Here is a 27232-nt window from a genome sequence, read left to right as displayed (position 1 = left end):
ACACCTACAGTCAATTTAACATGGTTTCCTATGGATGTAGTTCACATCTGTGTATTTTATGGAAAGGGAAACAGAGGCTTTTTTCTGGTTTTTGGTCCCACAGGCTTCAATTGATCAAAAGCGTGTATTGAAAAATGCAAAATTCCCCTGGAATATGCAAACTGCAACCTGCGTAAGTGTGAACCAGGCCTAAGACCCTTTTCACACTGGGGCGATTTTCAGGCATTTTAGCGCTAGAAATAGCGCCTGTAAAGCTCCTCAAAACCACCTTCCATTAATTTCAGTATGACTTTTCACACTAGGGCGGTGTGCTTGCAGGACGTTCAGAAAAGTCCTGCAAGCACTGCAGCATCTACTCACAGGGGGACACCTAAGGATGCAATCAGGGCACTGATCATCAGTGCCCTGATTAAAATAAATAAATACAGTGTAAAAGAACAGTACCCACCAATGCCAGCATACAGTGCCCCCCAGTGGCAGCAATCAATGCCCACCACTGCCCACAAGTGCCACCAATCAGTGCCCATTAGCAATGCCAGTCAATGCTGGCAAGCAATGCCCATCACTGCTGTCGATCAATGCCCATCAGTGTAACCCATCAGTGCCACCCATCAATGCCCATCAGTGCCCATCTGTGCCCACCAGTGCCACCTATTAGTGCCCATCAGTGCCACCCAACAGTACCCATTAATGCCGCCTATCAGTGCTCATCAGTGCCACCTATCAGTGCCCATAAGTGCGGCATATTAGTGCCTCCTTATCAGTGCCAACTAATTAGTGCCCATAAGTGCCGCCTCATCAGTGTCCATGAGTGCCACCTCATCGATGCCCACCAGTTCAGCCTATCAGTGCTCATCAGTGCCGTCTCATCAGCACACATCAGTGAAGGTGAAAAATTACTTAGTTACACAATTTACTGACAGACAAAAGTAAAAAAAAAATTCAAATATGTTGGTCTTTTTTTTCAAATATTTTGGTGTTTTTTTTTTTGTAAAAAATAAAAAACCCAGCAGTGATTAAATACCACAATAAGAAAGCTCTATTTGTGTGAAGAAAATTATAAAAAATGTGTTTGTGTACAGTGTTGTATTCTTCAGCTCTGAAAGCTTAAAATGGCTTTGGCAGGAAGGGGGTGTAAGTGCCTGGTAGGCAAGTGGTTAAACAGCGCTCAGCTGTTGTGACGGCGAGACGGCCCCTGCGCACAATAGCTGATGGAAGAATTTTTTCTGTCAGATTGTGCCTCGCGCTGCGGAGGTTAATGTCGGTGAGGGGCGGATTTATACATGTTGGGGCAGATTGAAAAATTATGGGCAGTGCTGCAAAGATGGGGGCAGATTTTTAAATGATGCCTCATGAAAAATATCTTCCGTCAGCTATTGTGCGCAGCAGGGGCGGACTGACCATTCAGCCACTTGGGCACTGCCCAAGGGCCCCGGAACACTAGGGGGCCCCATCAGGGTTGCCAGCCTCAGTAAAATATGTAAAAATATGTAAAAAATATGTAAAAATCTGTGTTTTTTTTACATCTGTCTCTGAAATGTCCCTTACTGACATCCTTTTGGTCTAAAAATCCTGAGATTATAGCTGCCCCACCTCTCCAGTACCTTCTCAGCCAATAGAAACATGTCTGTGTATACTGTGTGACTGTATACCGTGTGTGTGTGTTTGTGTATACTGTGTGGTCCCATAATCTCCTATTGCCCGGGGGCCCCATGAGTTGTCAGTCTGCTGGTGCGCAGGCGCCGTCTCGCCATCACAACAGCTGATCGTAAAATCAGCTGTTGTGCTGTTCCATACGGCGCATGCGCAGTACATCCCGGGCACTTCCCGATAGCGGCACTATCTGACAGAACACCGGTTCACACTTGTGCGATGCGAACAGGTGCGATTGCACAATGAATGTTTGCTGTTTGTGAGTGCGAGTTTACATTGTGTTTTTTGATTAATAACAGCGCGATTGTAATGTATATCAAATATGATTTCTTTGGTGGTGCACTGTAGAGTAAATACAAAAGCAGCACAAATGATACTAGTGTGAATGGGAGAGTCCATAGCAGGAGTTGTCTCCATTTATTGTATTTATTTATACATGTATATGTTTATTGTAACATTTCCCTGGATAATGTGTTACATATCATTCACGACGTACATGTTTGTTACAAAGTATTCATAATAGATGCTTTTCCCTCATACTCCAAAACTGTCTAGAGCTAGAGCGAGCTGAGGGAATAGCCAACCAGACCGCGTGTGACAAAAGCATCCAATGGGGCGGGCCAGATGTCTGCCATTCAGGTTCGCAGACACAAAAGAGAAGGTGCGTCTGTGTTGTCCCACATTCCGCGCATTGCCTGTGAGCGGATTGTAGGTAGTGCCGCTGTGGTGATGTAGTGCCCGCTCCCAGGCAGAGATGCCATCCAACACATGAGACTGCTGCCCACTGCTGTGTCCCTCCCATATCCTCTGCACACTCGCAGTCATCAATAGAGCTCCGGCTGTGTGTCATATTGTGGTGGGGTTCCCTCCTGTGAATGTTGTCAATGATCTGGCAGCTGCTATTAGTCACAGCTACAGTGTACTGCACTGCCAGCCCCCCCACACTGAGTGCCAGGCTGAGCAGGGTATGGGGGCCGGGGCTCCGGGGACAAGTGCGACTTCCTGCCCGCTACTTCTACATCCAGGCTGTGGACACACACGGGGACAAGTAAGTGATCACTATAGGGACCGTGCTGGGGGAGGGATCAGCGAGTGCTAGGAAAGAAGGGATCACATCTACCATAGACGAGCTCCTTTCCTAGACAGGATCACTTGGGTCACACATGCCCAGACTATTACTCATGCTGGAAGCCCAACAGCACACAAAACTGCCCTATAGTGTATGATGGAAGGATCTCCACTCCTCTCAGGTCCTAACATGGAAACAATACTGCCTCTATAGTGGGCTGCCCTCCTCTGCAAGGGTTATCATAGACCTACAATCATTCTTATGTGCTGGCTGCATTCCTTTTCTTTTTTAGCCTTTTTTTCCCCTTCATTTCTTTATGTTTTCCTTTATGTCACCAGGTGATCCAGTTAGTAACGCACTTATAGCTCCTAACTGTCCCTGATTTGGAACAAGGGGGTCTATTTACTAAAACTAGTGCAAGTGCACCTGGATGTAAAGTCGCTGTAGATCCGAGGGGGACATGCAAGGAAAAAAAAAAAAAAAACAGCATTTTTGCTTGCACATGATTGGATGATCAGCAGAGCTTCCCCTCATTTCAGGGTCTTTCCCTCAGATCTAAAGCGACTGCACCAGTGCAAAGTGGATTTTCCTTTAGTAAAAAAAAAAATGTCCCTCTTTCCTCCATCTTTGTCCCTCATTTTGGTCTGATCTCTATAGTTGTATAGAAAATGCATTATTTATCTTTCAAAAGGTGTTTCCCGGCGCTAAACCTTTTTTTAAATCGCTGCAATTGTAAATGCCAAAAGCCAGTATAAAAAAAAAACCTTCCTGCCCATAGTGGATTGACGGCCAGGCGGTAGCTTTACCGTTCTGACTGGACATCATATGACATCCTTCAGAAAGGGATGCTCCTGCATGCCCAGCATTGCAGTCAGTGGTGCAGATCCTCTCTCGGACACACCACATCACGGTATAGAGCCTGTGACGTAGACTTTTTACCATGTTACCAGCTGTGTCCAACCACAGATGATCACAGATGTAAGTAGGAAATGCCAGTGATCAGCATTCCTCACCTCATGTTGACAGCGTGTGAGGAGAGGAGAGCTGGTAAGCTACTTTTCTCAGTGCCTATCATTGCCACCTATCAGTGTTCATCAATGCTGCATATTAGTGCCGCCCTATCAGTGCAGCTTGATCAGCGCACATCAGTGAATGAGAAAAATGTATTTTTTTTACCAAATTAATAAATTACAAACGACAAAAAAACAGAAACTAAAACCTTTTTTGTTTTATTTATTTTTTTAAAATTTTCGGTCTTTTTTGTTTAGCAAAAAATAAAAAAACCCAGTGGTGATTAAATGCCACAAAAAGAAAGCTCTATCTGTCTCAGAAAAATGGGTACAGCATTGCATGACCGTGCAATTGTCATTACAAGTGCGACAGCCCTGAAAACTGATCAGGGCTGGAAGGAGGTAAAAGCGCAGAAGTGGTTAAAGAGGAAGTAAAGTGCCATTTTGTTTTGACCTGCAAAAGTAAAGGCATAATGTGCTAGTTTGCATTGCATACTAGCACATTATGTTAAACTTACCTGCAAACGAAGCCCTCATCAATCTACTGGAGGCCGCATCCATCTTCGCCCATCTTCCTTCCGTGTCCGCAGGCTCCGGCTACGTGACTGGCTGGAGAGCATGTGTGAGCCCAGCTCACGGGACAGGGTTCTGAAGAAACGGCATGGGTGGCTGTTCCTTCAGAGTGTTTGCGCAGATGATGTAATCGGCTGTATATATAGTAAATATCCCCCAAACAGCGCATTTTTAGGAGATAGTTACAATACCTAATGGTAAGCCTTATAGATTTACCTTTAGGTACAATTTATACACAGAAGTCTACTTCCTCTTTAGCTAGTATTTTTTTTTTTTTTTGTATAATTCTCCTTTAACCACTTCAATACTGGGCACTCTCCCCCCCCTTTCAGGCTAGGCCAATTTTCAGCTTTCAGCGCTGTCACGCTTTGAATGACAATTACGCGGTTATGAAACACTGTACTCAAATGAGATGTCTATAATTTTTTTTCACATAAATAGAGCTTTGTTATGGTGGTATTTAATAATTTGTTTTATTTTTTGCTAAATAAACACAAAAAGGCCAAAGCAACATTTTTTTTTACCTTAAGGCGGAGTTCCACTCAAAAGTGGAAGCTCCGCTTGTTTGCTTCCTCCACCCTCCACTGCCGCACTTGGCACTTTTTGGGGGTAGTGGATACCTGTCAAAACCAGGTACCCACTCCCACTTCCAGGTAAGATCGCCGCACAACGATTCGGCTATCTACAAAATTTCCAGCCCCCCCCTGCTGCCTTCTGGGAGACACACATGTCCTAGAAGACAGCGGGATCATTCAGGAAGTGCAGCGTGACTTCTGCATATGCAGTAAGAATCAGGATGTGAAGCCACAAGGCTTCACTTCTTGTTTCCTTTAGTAAGGATAGTCCAGAAATTGTAATATGAAGGAGAAGGGATCTCACCACTCCAGGAGCACACATGCAGGCTGCAAACTGTTCTCTTCAGCTGGGAAGCCACAGGTGCTGGCTATTACCAGTAGCAACAGAAGAAAAACAAACTCTGGACTGCTGCACTCTGCAGAAAACCACTTTCTTTTATTGGAAAATCACATCACAGCTCAACAGACACAGCGAACAAGGAAAAAATGCTGATGTTTCGCACTAGCTGTAGTGCTTAATCATAGCTATGATTAACCACTTGCAGACCGGACCATTTTGCTGGTCAAAGACCAGACCACTTTTTGCGATTCGGCACTGCGTCGATTTAACTGACAATTGTGCGGTCCTGCGACGTGGCTCCCAAACAAAATTGACGTCCTTTTTTTCCCACAAATAGAGCTTTCTTTTGGTGGTATTTGATCACCCCTGCGGTTTTTATTTTTTGCGCTATAAACAAAAATAGAGCGACAATTTTGAAAAAAACGCATTATTTTTTACTTTTTGTTATAATAAATATCCCCCAAAAATATATAAAAAAACATTTTTTTCCCTCAGTTTAGGCCGATACGTATTCTTCTACATATTTTTGGTAAAAAAAAATCGCAATAAGCGATTATTGATTGGTTTGCGCAAAAGTTATAGCGTTTACAAAATAGGGATAGTGTTATTGCATTTTTATTCATAATTTTTTATTATTTTTTTTTTTACTAGTAATGGCGGCGATCAGCGATTTTTATTGTGACTGCGACATTGTGGGGGACCCATCGGACATTTTTGACACATTTTTGGGACCATTGTCATTTATACAGTAATCACTGCTATATAAATGCAGTGATTCCTGTGTAAATGACACTGGCAGTGAAGGGGTTAACCAGTGGGTGGCAGTGTAGGGGTTAAGTGTTCCTAGGGGTGTGTTACTAACTGTGGGGGGGTTGGGCTTTCATTTAGTGAACACTGATCTCTGCTCCAATCACATGGAGCAGAGATCAGCGTCACTAGTTGCTAGGCAGAATGGAGAAATGCTGTTTACTCTGCATTTCCTCCATTCGGCCGCTCCGTGAGACGATCGCGGGATGCCCGCGGAGATCGAGTCCGCGGGTCCCGCGACCGGACTCACGGGGGTCCCGACCAGCCGATGGCAGGGCGGCATTGAATATTGGACGTACCTGTACGCCAATATGCCTGCCCGTGCCATTCTGTCGACGTACATCGTCGTGCGCTGGTCGGGAAGTGGTTAAGCACTACAGCTAGTGCGAAACGTCAGCAATTTTTTCTTGTTCGTTGTGTCTGTTGAGCTGTGATGTGATTTTCCAATAAAAGAAAGTGGTTTTCTGAAGAGTGCAGCAGTCCAGAGCTTGTTTTTCGTCTGTTCCTTTAGGCTGGATTCACACCTATGCATTTTTAGTGCTTTTTGCATTTTGCAGATTTGCACTAGAGTCCATTTAACATGGTTTCCTATGGAACATGTTCTGTAGTGCAAATCTGAAAAATAAGGATGCCGACACCTGCACCCGAAGCCGATGTACGAATCGGCTAGGGGTGTCGACATTGTGGAATACCTGGACAGGTAAGTGTCCTTATATTAAAAGTTTTATTTTAAACAGGTTGAAACTCCGCTTTAACATGGTTAAGTGTATATACTATTTTAGTTCATAAAGCCTTGGTCTTCTCACAAGCTGAGAATACCAGAAAGTACAGGATATTTTACTAATCTTCCAAGACAGTTACTTGAGAGATGGCTCCACCTTTAACGGGAAACATAAGCCAATAAAAATTGTTAAAGGCCCCCACCACCCATGTTTTGTTGTAATCTGATTGTGATTCTGACCATCCAGGAACACGTACCATCATGTTTTTGTTTCTTTCTCTGGATTAGTGTGGTCAGTGACCTCAGTGTAGTCAGGCATCTGTTATGCAGACTGATGTCTCCTTCTTACCTGGGTGTTTCTCCTCTTTTTGTTACCTTGATGGATCTTGTGACTGCCAAGTCTATAGGCCCATTCACACAGCTGGATATAGCAACAGAAATGTTTCACTGTTCACTGCATATAGCAGCGTAAACATAAAAACCAGAGGCATCATTTTACATTGAATGCATGAAAACATTTCTCATAACGTTTACATGTGTACAGCAGGCAGTATACTGGCACCCAATTCATTGCCACTGCTCTTGGCCAACAGGTCAATCTCAACCATGTGACCTCCAGTATTCATTCATAAATGACTGCCTGGAGTAATTTTGCACATGCGCAGCCAGCACCACAACAGCCCAACAGTGTGCAATCAGTGGTACAGGTATTGCTACTTACACATTGTTGATTTTGACATGTCAGTCCTAGCAGTGTGGGTGGCCAAAATTGTCCCTGTACACTGAAAACTATACGCATTGCACAAATATTACAAGCATATAGGTGTTCCTGACAAAGTCTTTGTGACGTAACATGTAGGATGGAGCTGTTGGTGATATTATCATAACAGACAATCTAGAGCCAGGTGACAGTGTCTCTGATGTGCTCCTGAGTGGACACACTATTAATGCCAGCAAGTTTGTGCACTTTCAAATGTGAGTAGTTTTCATTATTTTATATAAAGAAGTATTTATACTGAGTACATTTCGGCTGGGTGTGTTTTTTTATTTTGAGCAATTGTGAAGGAAATAAGGAGGAAGGAGCAGAGGCAGACAGCCAAGGATCTAAGCTTAATTGCTGGGGAAAGCATGCTTTTACATTAGGTTTTTACTGTCCATCCAGAAAGGTGAACAGATTTCAAAATTGAGGTGGAGTAATAACACTTTCTCACTTAGCCCCCCTTCACGCCGGTGTGAATTGTCATGCGATTTAACAGTTCCAAATCGCATGACAACTTGCACTCCATTATCGGCAATGGAACCATTTAAATTGGCACCACTCATATTGCAGCGACTTTGAAAAGGGTTTCTGCGCTACTTTTTGCTGGTTTCATTGCGACTTGCATAGACTTCTGTTGTATGAAGTCGCAAGCCTCAATAAAATCTGCAGTATAAATCGCACTGATGTGCGGCTTTGAAATCATGCTGAAGTAGCTTAAGGTTAAAGTGGTTGTAAACCCTTACAACACACTTTGACCTACAGGTAAGCCTAGATTAAGGCTTACCTGTAGGTCCAAGAAATATCTCCTAAACCTACACAGTTTAGGAGATATTTGCCGAAAGACAGGCACCACTGTCTATGGCGCATGCGCCGTAGACAGCGGTGTGCAGGCGCACTGAGCGCGGCACCATCAACAGTGAATATGTCGCGCGTGGCGGCTCGCGTGCGCATGCGCGGGAGTGACGTCATCGCGGCTTCGCCAAATGACAGCGGCGGAGCAGCGAGACCCACCGAGAAGATGGATGTGCCGGACTACAGGGGACAGCGGTGACATCGCTGGCTCCTGTGTCAGGTAAGTGAAACATAATGGACTACTATGCGATGCATAGTAGTCCATTATGCTTTGCCTTTACAGGGAATGAAAGAGGAAGTAAACTCATCGGGGTTTACTTCCTCTTTAAGGCTGTACAAGGATACCTATAATTTTTAGTTTTTTCACTGAATGGATTGGAGGAGTGTATGCAACAGTGGTTTGAAGGAGTTTGGGACATTTGGAACAATTTTTTTTGTCTTTCTCTTAACAGAGAAGCTCAGTTTTTTTTTTTTTTTGCTTTTTTTTTAAAGAATCATACTTACCTAAGTGGATGCAGCATCAGTCTGATGCTGCATCTGTCCCCTGCCAACCCTAAGCCCTTGTACACACAATCAGAAAATCCGACGGAAAATGTCCGATAGGACCGCGTTGTGGGATAATCCGACCGTGTGTGGGCTCCATTGGACTTTTTTCGTCAGAATGTCCGACCAACAAAGTTTGAGAGCTGGATATAAAATTTTCTGACTTTGTCCGATCGTTTGTAGAGAATTCCAATCGGACAAAGTGCCATGCATGCTCAGATCAAATTACAAGACCAAAGCTATTGGCTACTAGCCTCAACCTAGTCCCGTTGTAACTAAATAACGTCATCACGTTCCAAACGATTGGATTTTCCGACAACTTTGTCCGACCGTGTGTATGCAACACCAGTATCGGAAAAAATCAGACAGATTTTGTTGTCGGAATGTCCGACCTTGTGTACAAGGGCTAAGATGAGAACAGAGCAATCAAAGAACACTGAACACTTGGTTCACAGTGCTTCATGGTGCCGAGTCAGAGTTGTGGGAGCGGATCCCGTCATATTGTCGCAATCTTGCGCCACCCTGGATTGGCTCTGTAATGTCAGCAGGCTTCAGCCCGATGTCTGCTGAAAATGAGTCAAAGGAGTGCAGAATGAACTGCACTCCTGTGATCTACAGGAGAAGTACAGCCAAGTGAACATTGACTGTCCTCCTTTAAAGTACAACTATAGACAAGACATTTTTTTTTTGATAGAGTGGAGATGGATTAGAACACCTGTCAGTTTTTATTGCTGTCTGGGACTCTGTTAGGGAGATTCAGCCTCTCTATTTGTCTTGTTATAATTGAAAGTGAAAGAAAAAGCAGATTGAAATTTTTAGGTTGTTCCCAGAAAAGTAAAAGAAGAGAAATCTTCCAGTGGGGACACTATTTCTGGTGACCTGATTGGTCTCCAAGGAATTACCTTAACCGCTTTCCGACCAGCGCATGCCAATTTACGTTGGCAGATTGGCACTGGTAGGCAAAATAGCGTACAGGTATGTTCCCTTTAAGAATCTGAGTCGCCCGCCGCGTTCTCCGCGACCGTGACTGTGGGTTCCCGCGGACTCGATGTCTGCCGGATGCCCACAATGGTGTCACAGAGAGGAAGAACGGAGAGATGCTTTTGTAAACAAAGCATTTCCCCATTATGCATAGGGACAGGACAAAGATCACTGCTCTCTGTCATCGAGAGCAGTGATTACTGTCCTGTGTGAAGCCCAGCCCCCTCACAGTTAGAATCACTCCCTAGAACACACTTAACCCCTTTACCACCCCTAGTGGGTGGTTAACCCCTACACTGTCAATGTAATTTACACAGTAATCAATGCATTTTAATAGCAATGATCGCTGTATAAATGCCAATGGTCCCAAAATAGTGTAAAAAATGTCCGATGTGTCCGCCATAATGTCACAGTCCCGATAAAAATTAAAAATAAAAATGCCATAAAACTATCTCCTATTTTGTGCAAACCAATCAATATACGCTTATTGCATGTTTTTTTTTTTATTATTTTAAATCTTTTTACCAAAAATATGTAGAAGAATACATATCGGCCTAAACCGAGGAAAAAAATAGTTTTTTTATATATATTTTTGGGGGATATTTATTATAGCAAAAAGTAAAAAATATTGAGTTTTTTCAAAATTGACGTTTTTTTTTGTTTTATAGCGCAAATAATAAAAACAGCAGAGGCTATCAAAAGGACGTCAGTTTTGTTTGGGTACAATGTCGCACGATCATGCAATTGTCAGTTAAAGAGACGCAGTGCCACAAAAAAGTGCTCTGGTCAGGAAGGGGGTAAAATCTTCCGGGGCTGAAGCGGTTAATTTGCAGGGATTTCCTTACACTTCCTGTTTTGGATATGGGACAGCAAGTGAAGAAAATCTCCTCAATGGGACACAGATGGCAAAATAAACTGACAGTAGCTATAACCCTTCCTTACTCTATACAAAATAGAAACAAAACTTTTGCCTATAGTTCTACTCTAAGTAGTGGTATAAGATTGACATGTTTTATTCACTCTTTTTTTTGTATGGTACTTGAAATTGATGGATTATTTATTTAAATATTTACACACTATATGTGGTATTGATTGATTATCTATTTGAAATCTATACAATAGGATTGGAGTTGATTTGATATACATACGTACTGTATACATTAATTGTTTTGTTCATATATAGATTTATTTATTATTAGTGCCGCGAGACAGGTTCCGACTTGCATAACAGGACAGGCCATTCTAGAAGTCCTAGAGAACAAACTATTTCAGGGGTTCTACTCTCAAGTTTATCTGGTCAAGAAAAGGATGTTCAGAATGATTATAAATCTAAAGAAACAAAACGTTCTGCATGGAAATAATCCTCTTGGTGAAAAATCTTCACTTTCAGAAGACCACAAGTCTCTATAGACTTGCAGGATGCTTACCTGCATGTTCTTTTTCATCTAGTTCACTGTCTCCAACTTGCAGTCCGGGGGCCATTTGCTTGCCCTGCTCTGGTCCTTTAGCACTAATCCATCAACTGACACCATCAATGTGCACTATTATTCTCACTGATATCCTCAATGGGGATATCCTCAATCCTCAACTATTCCTCCTAGTAAAAGCAATGATGGGGCATTGATTCTGGGGCATTTTCTACTCCCACTGTCGGCAGTCTGGCTCCCCTAAAGCCTGAAGACACCAAACTGGCCCCCTTGCTTAGAAAGTTTGGAGACCTCTGATCTAGTTAGTCAAAAATATCTAGGGTTTGCTATTCTTATCTGGAAGTGCCTGTAACATTGGCAGATGTGTACTTTCTTTTGACCTCTCAGAGACACTGAGTATTTTCACTAAGATGTTTGTGTCGATGGCCTTTCTCCAATTCCAGAAAATATTAAATCATTCCTTATCTGGACAAACATTTTTTTCCCCCCAGGACAGGGAGAGATTATGCCTGGATCTCCATTTAGTTTTTTAGACATTCCAGAAACTAGGGTGACTGGTGAATCTGCAGAAGTCAAATCTGAATCCATCACAGTCATTGGTGTTTTGGGGGTACAAAATAGACAAAGTACAGCAAAATATCTTCCTCACAGAGGAAACGGTGCAAAAGATCATTTCTGTAATGCCACGTACACACGGTCAAACTGTATGACGTACTTAGTCTGGCGGAAAAGTACGCCAGACTGTCCGTCGGAATTTCCGAACGCCCTACTTGCCCACACACGGCACTTTTTGAGCGGACTAATACGGCGTACTAAGTCCGCCGTACTATCCGCCCTACTTTTGAAATGAACGGACTCGCCCACACACGCAGAGGAAAGTCCGCTCATTTCGAGCGTGTCTCCAGGTAGGCGGAGCCCACGAGGGAGACGTCGCTGGCCCCGCCGCCTGGTATGGACTTAAAGGGGAACCCCAACGGCGAAAAAAATCGGCGTGGGGGTCCCCCCCAAGTCCACAACAGACCCTTGTCCGAGCACGCTACCCGGCCGGCCAGGAAAGGGGGGCGAGCGAGCGCCCCCCTCCTGAGCCGTACCAGGCCGCGTGCCCTCAACATGGGGGGTGCCTTGGGGAAGGGGGGGCTGCGCGCCCCCCCCCACCCCAAAGCACCTTGTCCCCATGTTGATGAGGACAAGGGCCTCTTCCCGACAACCCTGGCCGTTGGTTGTCGGGGTCTGCGGGCGGGGGGCTTATCGGAATCCGGGAGCCCCCTTTAATAAGGGGGCCCCCGGATACTGGCCCCCCACCCTATGTGAATGAGTATGGGGTACAATGTACCCCTACCCATTCACCTGTTAAATAAAAGTACAAAAAAAAACACAACACACGAGATAAAATACTTTATTGCACAGCTCCGGGGGTCTTCCGTCTTCGGGGGTCTTCTCGCCGGACTCCTCCACTATCTTCTTGTAGCTCTTTTGCTAGCGGAGGAGTCCGGCTTTCTTCCTCGCCGCCGGCCTCTTCTCCCGACTTCGGGGGTCTTGTCCCCCTCTTCGGTTCTTCTGCCGGGCCACCGCGCCTTCTTATAGCTCTTTTACAGGCGGTGGCCCAGTCTTCTGTCGCCGCCGCCGTCTTCCGTTCTTCTTCTTCTTCTTCTTCTCCTGGAGATGTTGACTCGACGTTCTCTCTGGCCACAATGCCAGGGCCGCGCTGCGCGGCCACTTATATAGGGACAAGGGGCGGTGTCACATGGCTTTATGTCACATGGGTTGGTGTCACATGGTGACCCCGCCCCCTTACGATGTCATAGTCCCCATGTGACATCAACCCATGTGACCAACCCATGTGACATAAAGCCATGTGACACCGCCCCTTGTCCCTATATAAGTGGCCGCGCAGCGCGGCCCTGGCATTGTGGCCGGAGAGATCGTCGAGTCAACATCTCCTGAAGAAGAAGAAGAACGGAAGGCGGCGGCAACAGAAGACCGGGCCCCTGCCTGTAAAAGAGCTATAAGAAGGCGCGGTGGCCCGGCAGAAGACCCCCGAAGACGGAAGACCCCCGGAGCTGTGCAATAAAGTATTTTATCTCGTGTGTTGTGTTTTTTTTTTTGTACTTTTATTTTACAGGTGAATGGGTAGGGGTACATTGTACCCCATACTCATTCACATAGGGTGGGGGGCCGGTATCCGGGGGCCCCCTTATTAAAGGGGGCTCCCGGATTCCGATAAGCCCCCCGCCCGCAGACCCCAACAACCAACGGCCAGGGTTGTCGGGAAGAGGCCCTTGTCCTCATCAACATGGGGACAAGGTGCTTTGGGGTGGGGGGGCAGCGCGGCCCCCCCTTCCCCAAGGCACCCCCCCCATGTTGAGGGCACGCGGCCTGGTACGGCTCAGGAGGGGGGACGCTCGCTCGCCCCCCTTTCCTGGCCGGCCGGGTAGCATGCTCGGACAAGGTTCTGTTATGGACTTGGGGGGGACCCCCACGCCGATTTTTTTTTTTCGGCGTTGGGGTTCCCCTTTAAGTCCATACCAGGCGGCGGGGCCAGCGACGTCTCCTTCGCGGGCCCCGCCTACCTGGATACCCGCTCGAAATGAGCGGACTTTTCGCCGGGCGGGAAAAGTCCGCTCATTTCAAAAGTACGGCGGACTGGCATACACACGGCCGGATTGTCCGCCGAAATGCGAGTACGAGCGACAGAATTTCGAAAAATCCGAAATTCTTAGTACGCCGGACTGCACGCTGAAAAAGTCCGCTGAAGCCCACACACGAGCGGACTGTCCGCTGAAATGTGTTTTGGCGGACTAAGTACGCCATACAGTCCGCTCGTGTGTACGCGGCATAAGAATGATCAAGGATCTTTCACAAGTATCTATCAGACATGTCATTGTCCGAAACCATGAATCGGACTGAGACAGAAGTACAATTAAATCACACTTGTTTATTAATAAAAATGAAAAGGTAAATAGAAAAAACGTAGTCAAGCATAGCCAGAGTCCAGTAACCAGATCGGGTAGTCAGCCAGTCCAAAGTTTATTAGCCAGATCGGGTAATCAGCCAGGCCTGAAGTCAGGGATCCAAGTAGAGCAACTGCAAGCAGGATAAGGAGCCAGGAGGGATGTCAGCAAGCCAGTCTTGAAACAAACAGCAGCAGAGACGGTTCCTTGATGTGACCAACACGAAGGCAGAGGAGAAGTGAGCTGGAAGGCTTTAAATAGGCAGGTCAGACGAGCATCATAGGGAACAGCTGGTAACTGTGGAGTGAGAAGAGAGCTGGCAATTAGCCGACAGCTGAGCGGCCAGCCCAGAGGAGGAAGGGCTAAGCCAGCCCTGACAGTCATACAAACTTTAGGTCTTATAAGGGCAGCCTTCCACATGTGGTATGGGCTCAACTTCTATCCAGAAGCCTACAGGTCATTTTGTTGGCAATGTGGAACCAGAGACATGGTTCCCTGAACGTTGCAGCGTTGATTTAAAGAGAAGTTTCTAAGGATCCCTCCTTATGTGGCCATAATCTAAATCTAGTGAAGAGCTATGCCTCTCAAACTCGCCTATGCAAAATAACCATGGATGCCAGTGTCTGGGGATGGGGGGGATTGTACAGTTCTACAGGCGCAGGGAATTTGGGGTGCAGATTTAGTAGATCAATCTTCTAACTTCAGAGAACTTTAAGCTGCTGGGAAATCATTAGTTGCCTTAAAAAAAATATTGCAGAAGAGATGTCCTAGTGTTTTCAGACAATGCAACAGCTGTTGCCTATGTAGGCAGGTACCTACTGTAGGTGTAGTTAGCACCCAGCTGCCCAGGTCAGCGGGAAAGGGTTATTGGTTTTGCTACCTTTTTTACCAGTATGTGTGCAGGCTTTCACTGGGGTCTAGCCTCCCTCCCATGTTCTATAAAAGTGAAGAGGTCCGGATCCTAATGGGGAACACTTGGGGGAAACCCATGGGCAACCTAAGCTTAAGTCTTACTGGGACCTAGGGACCACTCTGGAACACTGATTTGCTGGAAGAAACTTAGAACACTACTAACTTCTCTGTTCAAGCACCGCCAAGTTTGGACTGTCCTATAGGACAGTGGTCATCAACCCTGTCCTCAGGGCCCACTAACAGGCCAGGTTTGCAAGATAACTGAAATACATCACAGCTGATATAATTTGCTGCTCAGTGATTGCAGTATTCTAGTCTGCATCTCCCCAAGGTAATACATAAAACCGGTCCTGTTAGTGGGCCCCAAGGACAGGGTTGATGACCACTGCTCTAGGAGACTTCACCCGTGCAGATAACCTGGGGCAGTGGGGATTCCTACTTTTATGAAATTGAGAAAAAGGGGGCTTTTAACCATTTTTTGGCTTGTGCTTCCTGTTGAAGGTAGGGCCAATCATCTCTCAAGTAGCTGTCCTGGAAGACTCTTGTAAATACTCACGGTTATACTGTAAGAGGAAAGCTACATTCACACTGGCGATTTAAGGCCAGTGCAAATGTGAATGTATTGGAACTGTCTAACAATGTATGAAAAACTAGGGAGAGTGGCATTTAAATGAAACTTGCTTTGGCCTTCACAGGCAAACCACAGGATCCCTTGAAGGAGACCTGTTTAAAGCGGAAGTAAACCCATCCATAAAACAGTTTTATTTCCGGGGCATGCCGGAAATGTAACACTCCCATTGGTTGTACTCTCAATCAAACTGTTAAACCATCCAATGGCTGGTGTCATGACTGATCACATGTGCAGCATCATGGTAGTTTTATATTAAACAGGCAAAGATCGCAGCTTCCTTGGCTGAAAAAGATAGGGGGGTTTACTTACACTTTAAGTATTATTTGCTTACTGTTTGGTTAGTGTAACATGCATTTTTGCTAATAATACTCTCTTTTATTTTCATGTATAGCTTTACTTTTTCACCAACAAAGGATGTTTTTCAAGTCCGTATAACTGCTCCTGGAGAGCAGTATACCAGAGTGGGAGTGCAATTACTTGACCGGAAAGATGGCTCCTTCCTGGTGCGATATAGAATGTATGCCAGCTACAAAAGCCTACAAATCGAGGTTACGCTCAGCAGCAAACATGTTGCAGACTCTCCTTACTTTCTAGAAGGTATGTTATTTTTCAGCATTTCTGTGTTTATAATAAATCTAGTCAAACCAGATAAACTGCAGACATTAACAGGCTGCAATGTGATTGTTAGGGTTGGCTGGGCTTACACAAAATGTCTAAAAGAAGAACTGTTCTTGTGACCCACAGCATCTAGTTTCTCTTTCATGTTTCATGTAGTATATGAAATGGTGAAAGGGAGATACTGGTGTGATACAAGAACTGTTCTTTCTGTACATGTTTTATTCAGAAATATCAATCAGGTTGGTCAGAATAGGGCTGTTGTTTATAACTGACCTATATGTTTTAGGGCTCATGTACACAGGGCATTAGAAAAAAAGAGCTGCCACTACCTATGCCAGGAAAAAGCTGCTGTAAAAACATGCTACTAGTAGCTAATTGTATTGGAGTTAATGCATTTTTAGCAGCGTTTCTCTGCCTCTATTCAAAATCCAATGGTTCCCTATGATTTGAATCGAAGTTGCACCAGAAGTCGGATCATGATGGTCCGACTTGCGGTGCCACTTATGTGTTGAGGATCTTGAAGAGGAACCCCATGCCAAAATGAAAAAAGAACCATTGTGGTGTTCCCCCCCCCCCCCAAGGTGCATACCAGACCGAATTTAAGGGGAACCCCCATGCCAAAAAAAACCGCTGATGACTTCTTCCCCCACCGTTGATGAGGACAAGGGCATCTTCCCAACAACCGGACTCAGAATATTGAAGTCCTCTTGAAGCCCCCTCAGATCCCGGCCCCCACCCTGTGTGATTTAGTAGGGGTACATAGTTACCTTATCCATTCACCCAAAAAGAAAGTGTCAAAAAATAAAAACAGCACACAGGTTTTTGACAAAGTAATTTATTAAAGCAGCTCTGGCGTCTTCACTCTCCGGTTCTTCTCCTCTCACCACTGAGGACTTCTTCTGTCGCTGGGTCTCCTCACTCCGCTGTCTTATTCCTCTGTTCTTCCTACGATATTCTCTCAACGCTCTCTCCCGGTGTAATGCTAGGGCCGTCATGTGACAATACATATATAGCCACGGGGCGGGGCCACCCAGTGACCTAATTTGGGAGGCTCCGCCCCTTGTGACGTCATCACCCCATCATACCTTGGGCAGTGATGTCACAAGAGGCAGGTGGTGGCTCTGCCCACATGTAAAAAAAACGCTTACTGCGGCTTAAGAGTGTTAAGCTGCATTTAGCAGCTTTTAGCAGCATCAGACGTTTTTACAACTCAACCGCCTCTGGTCCTGAACGCACAGGCTGTCGTTTTATTCTAGGAATTTTATCCATGCAAGAAATGCTATGCATGTAGATATACAAAAATAATTGCGCAAAAGTGCAACAAATTTATCTCCACCATTAGTCAGAATGAATATTCAATAAAAGATTTTATTTCTTGTAGAACAGAAGGTGTAGTTTATATTTTAGAATGATTATGTTCTATGAAATATGTGGGCAGAACAAAACGATATGTGGAAACTAATAAGAGAGCATGTACAAAATATCTGAAATGCTTTCCCCAAACATACTGTATCAAAACATTTTGCTCAGTATCATGCAAAAGATCCCTCATGTTTGAAGTTTTGGGCTATAAAAAAATACAAACTGCATTGGAGGGGGAGCCATAAAATTAGAGAGTTGAGCAAAAGTGAGTCAAAATGGATTTTTGAACCCAACACTTTTTTTCTGCATGGAATTAATGTAGAATTTGACCTAAACTGCTTTATATCAGACTACTAAATATTTATACCTAGTTCCTACCTTTTTATATGTGATGATTGAAACTGACTCTAGACTCCTCCCTCTCCCTTGCTTTAGATTTTAGAGGTTTTTAGATAATTTTAGTTTCCTTTTATATGCCTCATTTTTATTTTAAAATATATGCACGCATATTTAGAATTAAGTTTTAACCACCTCAATACATTTTCACCCCCTTTCTGCCCAGACCAATTTTTAGTTTTTAGCGCTGTCGCACTTTGAATGACAATTGCGCGGTCATGCTACACTGTACCCATATGACATTTTTATAATTTTTTTCTCCCCACAAATAGAGCTTTCTTTTGGTGGTATTTGATCACCTCTGTGGTTTTTATTTTTTGCGCTATAAACAAAAACGGCCAGGAAACCGAGGACTTCATATGAAGCCTGCCCAGGATGGGAGATCCCTCCTGCGGACGTCATATGACTATAGGCGGGTAATGAAGTGGTTAAGGTCCAATTAGAGTGTTTTAATATTTAGGAGTTTTCATTATGGATTAAAGTTGTTTGTTTATTTTTATGGAAAAGCGATAGTTATCGCTACTTGCGGAAGTAAGGCATTATGATCCGATGAGTCACCCATCACCATGGTAACATGTAAACAAGCTTGTGCTTAAAACCCGGTGATCGTCACTAGACTCCTTATCCTTTGAAAAAGTCACGTGATCCATGACCCAACGCTTCGGGAGGAGTTGGTGATGTGTTCATCGAGTGTCTCAGTTACACGGTTGTAACGGTGAGGAGAAGAGAAGTGTCTCCCTGATTAGCCTTACATAATACAAGCTATGTACAAGATGATGTAACATGTGAGTGGGATATGTTTTTATCTATGGCTCTAATGTAATTACGTTGATGTGTGATGAAAGGCTGTTTTTCTTTTCCCGAGTAATTTTAGAAGACTGCTGGACCATCTTTTAAACTTTTCGTGCTTTGCATGACCCAAGGGGTCTCCTAAGTAAACGGTTAGACCATCTTAAAATTTGTCATTAAAGTGGTTGTAAACCCTTACAAACCACTTTGACCTACAGGTAAGCCTAGATTAAGGCTTACCTGTAGGTCCAAGAAATATCTCCTAAACCTATCTCCTAAACCTATAGGAGATATTTACCCGAAGACAGCCACCGTAGACAGCGGCGCGCAGGTGCACTGGGCAGGCCGCAGATCGCGGCGATATGCCGCGAGTGTAGGCTCCCATGCGCATGTAGACAGCGGAGTGACGTCATCGCGGCTCCGGCGAATCACAGCGGGATCAATGGCAGCGGCGAAGAGGAAGATGGAGGACCGCTTCAGGGGCTTCGTTCTCAGGTAAGTTATGCATACTAGCTCATTATGCCTTTGGCTTGCAGGGTGTGGTTTTTTTTCCCCCCTTTACTTCCTCTTTAAGAGCTTTATAAGACCAAAGGGGGTCGCCTCCGGGGGTGAGCAGGCATTGCACCTGGTGGTTGAAGTGGTGACACGTATAAAATAATCAACTATTACACTTTGTGGAGGAGCACTTTATTAATATTTATAGACTGTATTTTTGGACTTTTTTTTTATATATGTTATATTATTATATATTTTATGTTTGAAATTATCACCATCTATTGATTGAATTATGCACATTATACACAAAGCAAGCGCTCCATTGTTTAAGAATTGTATACCTTCATGCTTGAGATCATATTGAATGGTGCACCTCAATAGTCTTTATACACATAGCAGCATTTGTATTCAGCCCCCCTGAGTCAATACTTTGTAGAACCACCTTTTGCTGCAATTACAGCTGCAAGTCTTTTTGGGGATGTTTCTACCAGCTTTGCACGTCTAGAGAGTGCAATATTTTCCCCATTCTTCTTTGCAAAATAGCTCAAGCTCTGTCAGATTGGATGGAAAGTGTCTGTGAACAGCAATTTTGAAGTCTTGCCACAGAGTCTCAATCACATGAATATGCTTTGATTTAAACCATTCCATTGTATCTCTGGCTGTATGTTTAGGGTCCTTGTCCTGCTGGAAGGTGAACTATCTTCCAATCAACTCTCACCAGCTTCCCTGTCCCTGCTAAAGAAAAGCATCCCTATAACATGATGCTGCCACCACCATGTTTCACGGTGGGGATGGTGTGTTCAGGGTGATGTGCAGTGTTAGTTTTCCTGCCACGCATAGCATTTTGCTTTTTAGGTCAAAAAAGTTCAATTTTGCTCTTATCTGACCAGAGCACCACCTTCCACATGCTTGCTGTGTCCCCCTTCTTGCAAACTTCTTTTGGCTTTTTTTCAACAATGGCTTTTTTCTTACCACTCTTCCATAAACGCCTTATTTGTGGAGTGCATAATTAATATTTGTCCTGTGGACAGATTCTCCCACCTGAGCTGTGGATCTCTGCAGCTCCTCCAGAGTTACCATGGGCCTCTTGACTGCTTCTCTGATTAATGCTCTCCTTGCCGGGCCTGTCAGTTTAGGTGGATGCCATGTCTTGGTAGGTTTGCAGTTGTGCCATATTCTTTCAATTTTCAGATGATGGATTGAATAGTGCTCTGTGAGATGTTCAAAGCTTGGAATATTTTTTTATAATGTAACCCTGCTTTCAAATTCTCCACAACTTTATCCCTGACGGCTGCTGTTTGTTCACCAAGTTCTCTAACAAACCGTTGAGGGCTTCACAGAACAGCTGTATCTATATTTAATACAAATTAGACATAGGTGGACTCTATTTACTAATTAGGTGACTTCTGAAGGCAATTGGTTTCACTAGATTTTAGTTAGGGGTATCAGAGTAAAGGGGGCTGAATACAAATGCACGCTTCACTTTTCAGATATTTATTTTTAAAAACTTTGGAAAACCATTTATCATTTTCCTTCCACTTCACAATTATGTGCCACTTTGTGTTGGTCTATCACATAAAATACCAATAAAATACATTTACGTTTCAAGGATATATAATATATATTATAATATGGGGGAGGAGAGCAGCATATGACGGAGGCACATAAACTGAGTTTACGGAGGGGAGGGCAGAACCAGGCAGGATCACCCTGGTATTTCAGGTGATACAAAGGGCCAAATTACACAGCACAAGCATAATAGAGTATTTATTTGGATTCACTGTATTGTATTACCTTGTACATGTTGAGCCACTTCAATACTGGGCACTTCCCCCCTTCCTGCCATAGCCAATTTTCAGCTTTCAGCACTGTCACTGTCTAAATGATAATTGCATGGTCATGCTACTCTGTACCCAAACAACATTTTTATAATTTTGTTCCCTCAAATAGAGCTTTCTTTTGGTGGTATTTGATCACCTCTGCAGTTTTTATTTTTTTCTAAACCGATAAAAAAAGACCGAAAATGTTAAGAGAAACAACATTTTTAATTTTCTTTGTTTCTGTTATAAAATTTTGTAAATAAGTACATTTTCTCCTTCACTGATGGGCACTGATGAGGCTGCACTGCAGGGCACTGATAAGGTGGCACTGATGAGCATGGATGAGGTGCCACAGATGGGCACTGATATGCGACACTTATGGACACTGATAGGCGGCACTGATGGGCACTCATAGGTGGCACTGATATGCAGCACAGATGGGCACTCATAGGTGGCACTGAAAGGATGCACTGATGGGTACTTATGGGTGGCACTGATGGTCATGGATGGGCACTAATAGGTGGCACTGCCACTGATTGGCATCACTGATTAGAAGGTACTTGCAGGTATTGCTGGTGGGCACCGATTGGCATCATGTGTAGGTACACATTGACATCATGTGTGGGCACATATTGGCACCCATGGCCACCAGGTAGGCATCCCAGGTAGTCCCTGGTGGGCATCTGAGGGGGGGTTGCGCTGATAATACATCAGCGCAGACCCCCCTGACAGAGGAGCAAGCGATCGGCTCTCCTCTACTTGCGTCTGTCAGACACGAGTGAGGAAAAGCTGATAAACGGCTCTTCCTGTTTACATTGTGATCAGCTGTGATTGGACACAGCTGATCGCGTGGTAAAGATCGGAGTTGCAGTGTGCCAGACTGACACGCCACAACAAAGAACGGCATTATGCGTGCCCACGGGGGTGTGCAACGGCTTGTTATATGATGTCCGGTCAGGCTATTGCAGCCACTTTGCCAACGTCTAAATGGTGGGTGGCAAATGGTTAATGCTATTTGTTTGCTTAATGTTCAGTGATGCCCTTTACTCTGATAAAGGTGACGTTTTAGCTTTTTTAATAAATGTTTGTTTTATATTTTCATTACTGCCTGGGTGTCACAAAGTCCACAAATATCTGGGTGTCACAAAGCCCCGGTGCTCCTCATCATTTCCCCTTCCCTTTGTGGACCATATTGTAATGAATCCTGTTTAATACACCTGGTATTCCATTCAAATTCCAGATCTGGACAAAATTTTAAGGTCTTTTGAACAAAACTAGTTTACTTCATGATGGTAAGAAAGATCATTTTGACGAGAATTTTTGTATGAACACTTACCATATACGAAATTCTACTAATATATGGCCAGCTTAAAGGGGTTGTAAAGCTTGCACTCTCCGGCCCCCCCCAAGCCCCCATTTTTCTTACCTCCCCGAATCTACATGAGCGCGATCCCATGTTGCTTTCCCCCAGCTCCTGTGGGCTCTTCATTGGATGATTGATAGCAGCGCAGCCATTGGCTCCGGTTGCTGTCAATCAAATCAATGACGCAGCGCGCCGGGGGGCAGGGCCGAGTGTATCACACGGGAGCGCACCCGCAAGCTAACCCCCTTGGGTGAACGCTTCCCAGAGGGGGGTTAACTCTTGCGGGGAAGACCCGAGACAGCCGCCGAGGGACCCAAGAAGACGAGAATCGGGGGGCCACTCTGTGCAAAATGAACTGCACTGTGGAAGTAAGTATGGCATGTTTGTTTAAAAAAAAAAAAAGACCTATACAATTCCCTTTGACAGCTTAATGACCTATATCATCAGAAAGATTGAATCTCTTTGTAGGATAGCTACAGTTTTTATATGAACCAACAAAGTAACTGTAATGTATATAATTCTATTTTTCTTCAGGTCCAGTATATAGTGAAGAATGTTATTGCCCTGAACCAGACAGCAACCTCTGGTTGAAACACATGGCTTGTAATAAATTAATCCCACAAATTGAGCGTGATCTTAAACCATTTGCTACTGTGGATCCTGACAAGATTGCTGTGGAAATTCCTGAGAGGTTTGGTCATCGACAGAGTTTATGTCATTACACCATCAAAGACAACAAAGTAAGTTATGTTTCCTACAGACATTGATAGATTCCAAACAGTTTGTTTTTGAAACTTAGCTTTTACCAAGAAGCAGAATCCGTATCATTTGCTTTAAAGCAACCCTATCATTAACCAAACTCCAAACAGGCGTACCTACTGAAGGAAGCTTACCACTTTTTAGGAGGTTATTGCTTTTAGGGACTCAGAGGACTGTGCATGGACCCTATCTGGAGAAGATGTGGGGTCAGCCAGTAATGTTCCTTCGGGAACTGGCTCCTGCACATCTTGGTACATCACACTGAGTTAGCCGCAGGGTGATGTACAGGTCTATGGTCTGCCAGCAGTGGAGCCCTGTCTCTAAAGACCTCTTTGGGGTGTATGCTCATCTTGGAAGGTAAACCCAGTATGGGGCCTGCTCCCTTAAATCATTCCCAGAGTGTAAGGACATCTTCTTTGGTAGGCGCAGGGCTTGCGTCCTTAAAATCTGACCCAGGGTGCTTCTGCTCTTATGCCTAGATAAGGAGTCTTAACTTTCTAAACAAAGGGTCAGTTTACTGTCGTTCAGACTTAAGGTGGGCCAGACTGTGGCCACTGGAATTTGAAAAGGTCCTGATGTCAGTGGGAATAAACAATGCCCCATCTTTGGTGTCAGTGGGAGGAATAGCTTTCCATTGTTGGTGTCAGTGGGAGAAATCATGCCCTATTGTTGGTGTCATTGGGAGGAAAATTGTGCCCCATCTTTGGTATCGTTGAGAGGAATTGTCTACCTATAGTCAGTAGCGGGAGGAATAGTACCCCATCATTGGTGTCAGTGGGGAATAGTGTCCCATTTTTGGTATCAGTGGGAGGAACAGTCCTCCATTGTTGGTTTCAGGGAATAGTGGTTAATCAATTACATATATCAATGGGAGGAATTATGCCCCATTGTTGGTGTCAGTGGAAGGAATAGCAACCCCATCATTGGTGTCATTGGGAGCAACGATGCCTCATCATTGGTGTCAGTGTGAAGAATAGTGCCTATAGAAAGACGTATTCTAAATTACACCACTTCAGTACATACCTGAGGCCTAAGCTGGCATGCAGACAATATGGCAACATATAGAACCTCAAGGCATGTATATTAAATATGTCTGATGTCCAGCAGAAGTATGTTTCTTCATGTAAACTTTCAAGCTGCAAAACTCAAAACCTAATAGTACTACAAGCTGAAATAAGCCACAGATCCTAACATCAGTGGGGTACACCAGCACTTTAAGACAATATTTGGGCTTTAAGATCATGTGATCACTGATCGGGAACCTGTCCTATTGGCTCACAATTGCTTCTTTGTGACTTTGAATACAGCCTACCTGACAGGGTTCCCCTCCCCCAAAATAATAAAACAATATTTTTGCTAAAAGGACAGTAAAATCATAATTAGCAGACACAAACACAAAATGACTTTACACAATTTCTGCTAGATCTAAAAGATTAAACTGTAATGAGTTAATAAATAAAACCCTGTTTGTGAGGTCTTGGGGCTCTTTCACATGGGTGCTGCGGCCTGTACAGTCTGAATTCGTGTTTTTTTATGTGGCTGGAGCTGTGTGCAGGCAGCCTATGATACACTATGGGGATGCAGTAGCTGTATGAACACAGCCGCAGTACTAATTTGACAGGTGTATGGATGCAGGTGTATGGCCCCAAACACAGACAGAGTGCATTTGAGGCCACTCATCCACACCTGCATACTTTTCAAATTAGGACCTGCGACTGTGTTCGTACAGCCAATACGACCTCATAGAATAAAATGCTGTACAAACAAACTGCTAATTCACACTGTATTTGTGTCAGAAAGCATTACAGTATGGGCCAGAGAACCCATGTGATTTTTTATTTTTTTTTATATTTTTTTTTATATTTTTTTACAATGTTTTTAAAATGAAAATACTTGTAAAGGCTGACTTTTTTTTTTTACCTTCATGCATTCTATGCATGAAGGTAAAAACCTTAAGTGTGCAGCTACCCCCTCAGCCCTCCTAATACTTAGGACCAATCTTGATCCAGCAATGTGCACGAGACCCAAGGCTCTCCTAGGTCTCTCCCTTCTGATTGGCTGAGATGCAGGAGCCATTGGCTCCCACTGCTGTCAATCACATCCAGTGAGGCGGGAGTGGAGGGGCGAGGCTGAGCCACGCTCTCTGTGTCTTATGGATGCAGAGAGCTGAGAGTGAGCATGCATAAGTGCTCCCTCGGCAAGCAGCTTGCCATTTGGGCACTCGGCAAGGGGGAGGGGCCCAGAGCCATTGGAGGACCTGAGCAGAGGTGGGTAGGGGCTGCTCTGTGCAAAATCACTGCACAGCACAGAGCAGGTAAGTATGACATGTCATCGTACGTTGGCTCACACGGGCGCTATTGCGGGCGGGAGCATGCCCGTGGGTCAGGCAGACTCGATGTTTGCTGGCAGCCCACGATTGTGGTGGGATCCACATTCTCACAGGGGACATGTTAGAGATCTACTGTTCCCAGTGATCGGGAACAGTGATCTCTGTCACGTCCCTATCAGGCCACCCCCCTATAATTAGAACACACCTAGGGAACACAGTTAACCCCTTGACTGCCCGTAGTGTGAACCCTTTCCCTGCCAGTGTCATTTTTACATTGATCAGCGCATTTTTATAGCACTGATCAATGTAACGTGACTGGTCCCCAAAAAGTATAATTTGGGGTCAGCTCTGTCTGCCGCAATGTCGCATTCCCGCTAAAAATCGCAGATTGCCGCCATTACTAGTAAAAACGATAAAAAATAATAAAAGTCCCTAAATCTATCCCATAGTATGTAGACAAAATAACTTGCGCAAACCAATCAATATACACCTATTGAGATTTTATTTTTATTTTTATTTTTTTTACATTTTTACCAAAAATATGCAGAAGAATATATATCGGCCTAAACTGATGAAGAATTTTTTTTATTTTTTTTGGGCATTGGGTATTGTAGCAAAAAGTAAAAAAAAATAAAAAAAGTTTTTATTTTCAAAATTGTTGCTCTGGGTACATTTGGGTAGAGCGTCGCAAGACCACACAATTGTCAGTTCATTTATCAGTTAAAGAAAGAAACGCAGTGCCATATCGCAAAAAAATGGCCTGGGCCTTAAGTGGTTAAATGTGTGTGTGTATATATATTTTTAAAATGTAAACACAGCGCTGCTAGTAACTTATCTTTATTGGTTACTTTTTTGTTTTTTCATCTTGACCTGTTTGTTCAGTTTAAGTTTCCTAAGGGATCAAAGGTTTTAAAAATACCTTTATTAAGCAATAACTCTTGGATCTGTTGGTGAACCAGGACTTGTACTTTGGGCACAAGGTAATACAGGCTGTGATTTTAAGTGGACATGAGTGTAGTCACTTTAAGCATTAGAATGTTTTTAAGGGTTCATTCAAAAATGAATGTATTCCAGTGAGCATGAATTGGACCACTGCAGTGCTTTAATGTGTGCTTAAAAAAGTGCAGCATTATGCACTTATCGGAATGCAACAAAAACACGCATATGCATGTGCAAATTAGTGAAAAAAATGAAGAAAATAAATTGAAATTAATGAAATTTTTTTCCTGAAAATGCACTGTAAATACACAAATCACTTGCAAATGCACATGCATAAATGCATAGTGAACACAGAGATTGTGGTGTAAATGAGCGCTTAGGATCTATTCACACCAGAACTCGCACTGTATGGGGTGTTTGTTCTGCTGCAGATGTCAGCGTATTCCTAATGACACAACAAACACAGATTGCAAACACAGTGCGTTTGCCTGCACCAGGTCGCATGGTACTGCAATACTATGTGATCCAGTTGCAGTGTATTTTTAAAAGTAGTGCAT

The 27232-nt window shown here is 44.1% G+C and overlaps 1 protein-coding gene across 1 annotated transcript in view; it reads left to right on the top strand.

The window, feature by feature from the left end:
- Positions 1–2320: 2320 nt before the first annotated feature.
- POGLUT2 (protein O-glucosyltransferase 2) overlaps positions 2321–27232 on the top strand; it is a 130471-nt gene continuing 105559 nt past the window's right edge. Inside the window, exons 1-3 of the mRNA XM_077482921.1 lie at positions 2321–2701; positions 16197–16402; positions 23183–23388. Of these exons, the coding sequence (XP_077339047.1) occupies positions 2529–2701; positions 16197–16402; positions 23183–23388 (585 nt within the window). The 5' untranslated portion in view covers positions 2321–2528. The remainder of the gene's footprint in view (positions 2702–16196; positions 16403–23182; positions 23389–27232) is intronic.

This window comes from Lithobates pipiens, unplaced genomic scaffold, assembly GCF_037356315.1.
Source record: "Lithobates pipiens isolate NorthernLeopardFrog02 unplaced genomic scaffold, aLitPip1_a1.2 Scaffold_16, whole genome shotgun sequence".
NCBI classification, from domain to species: Eukaryota; Metazoa; Chordata; class Amphibia; order Anura; family Ranidae; genus Lithobates; species Lithobates pipiens.
Note: the sequence above shows the minus strand (reverse complement) of the source record. Positions and strands in the feature narration are given on the sequence as shown.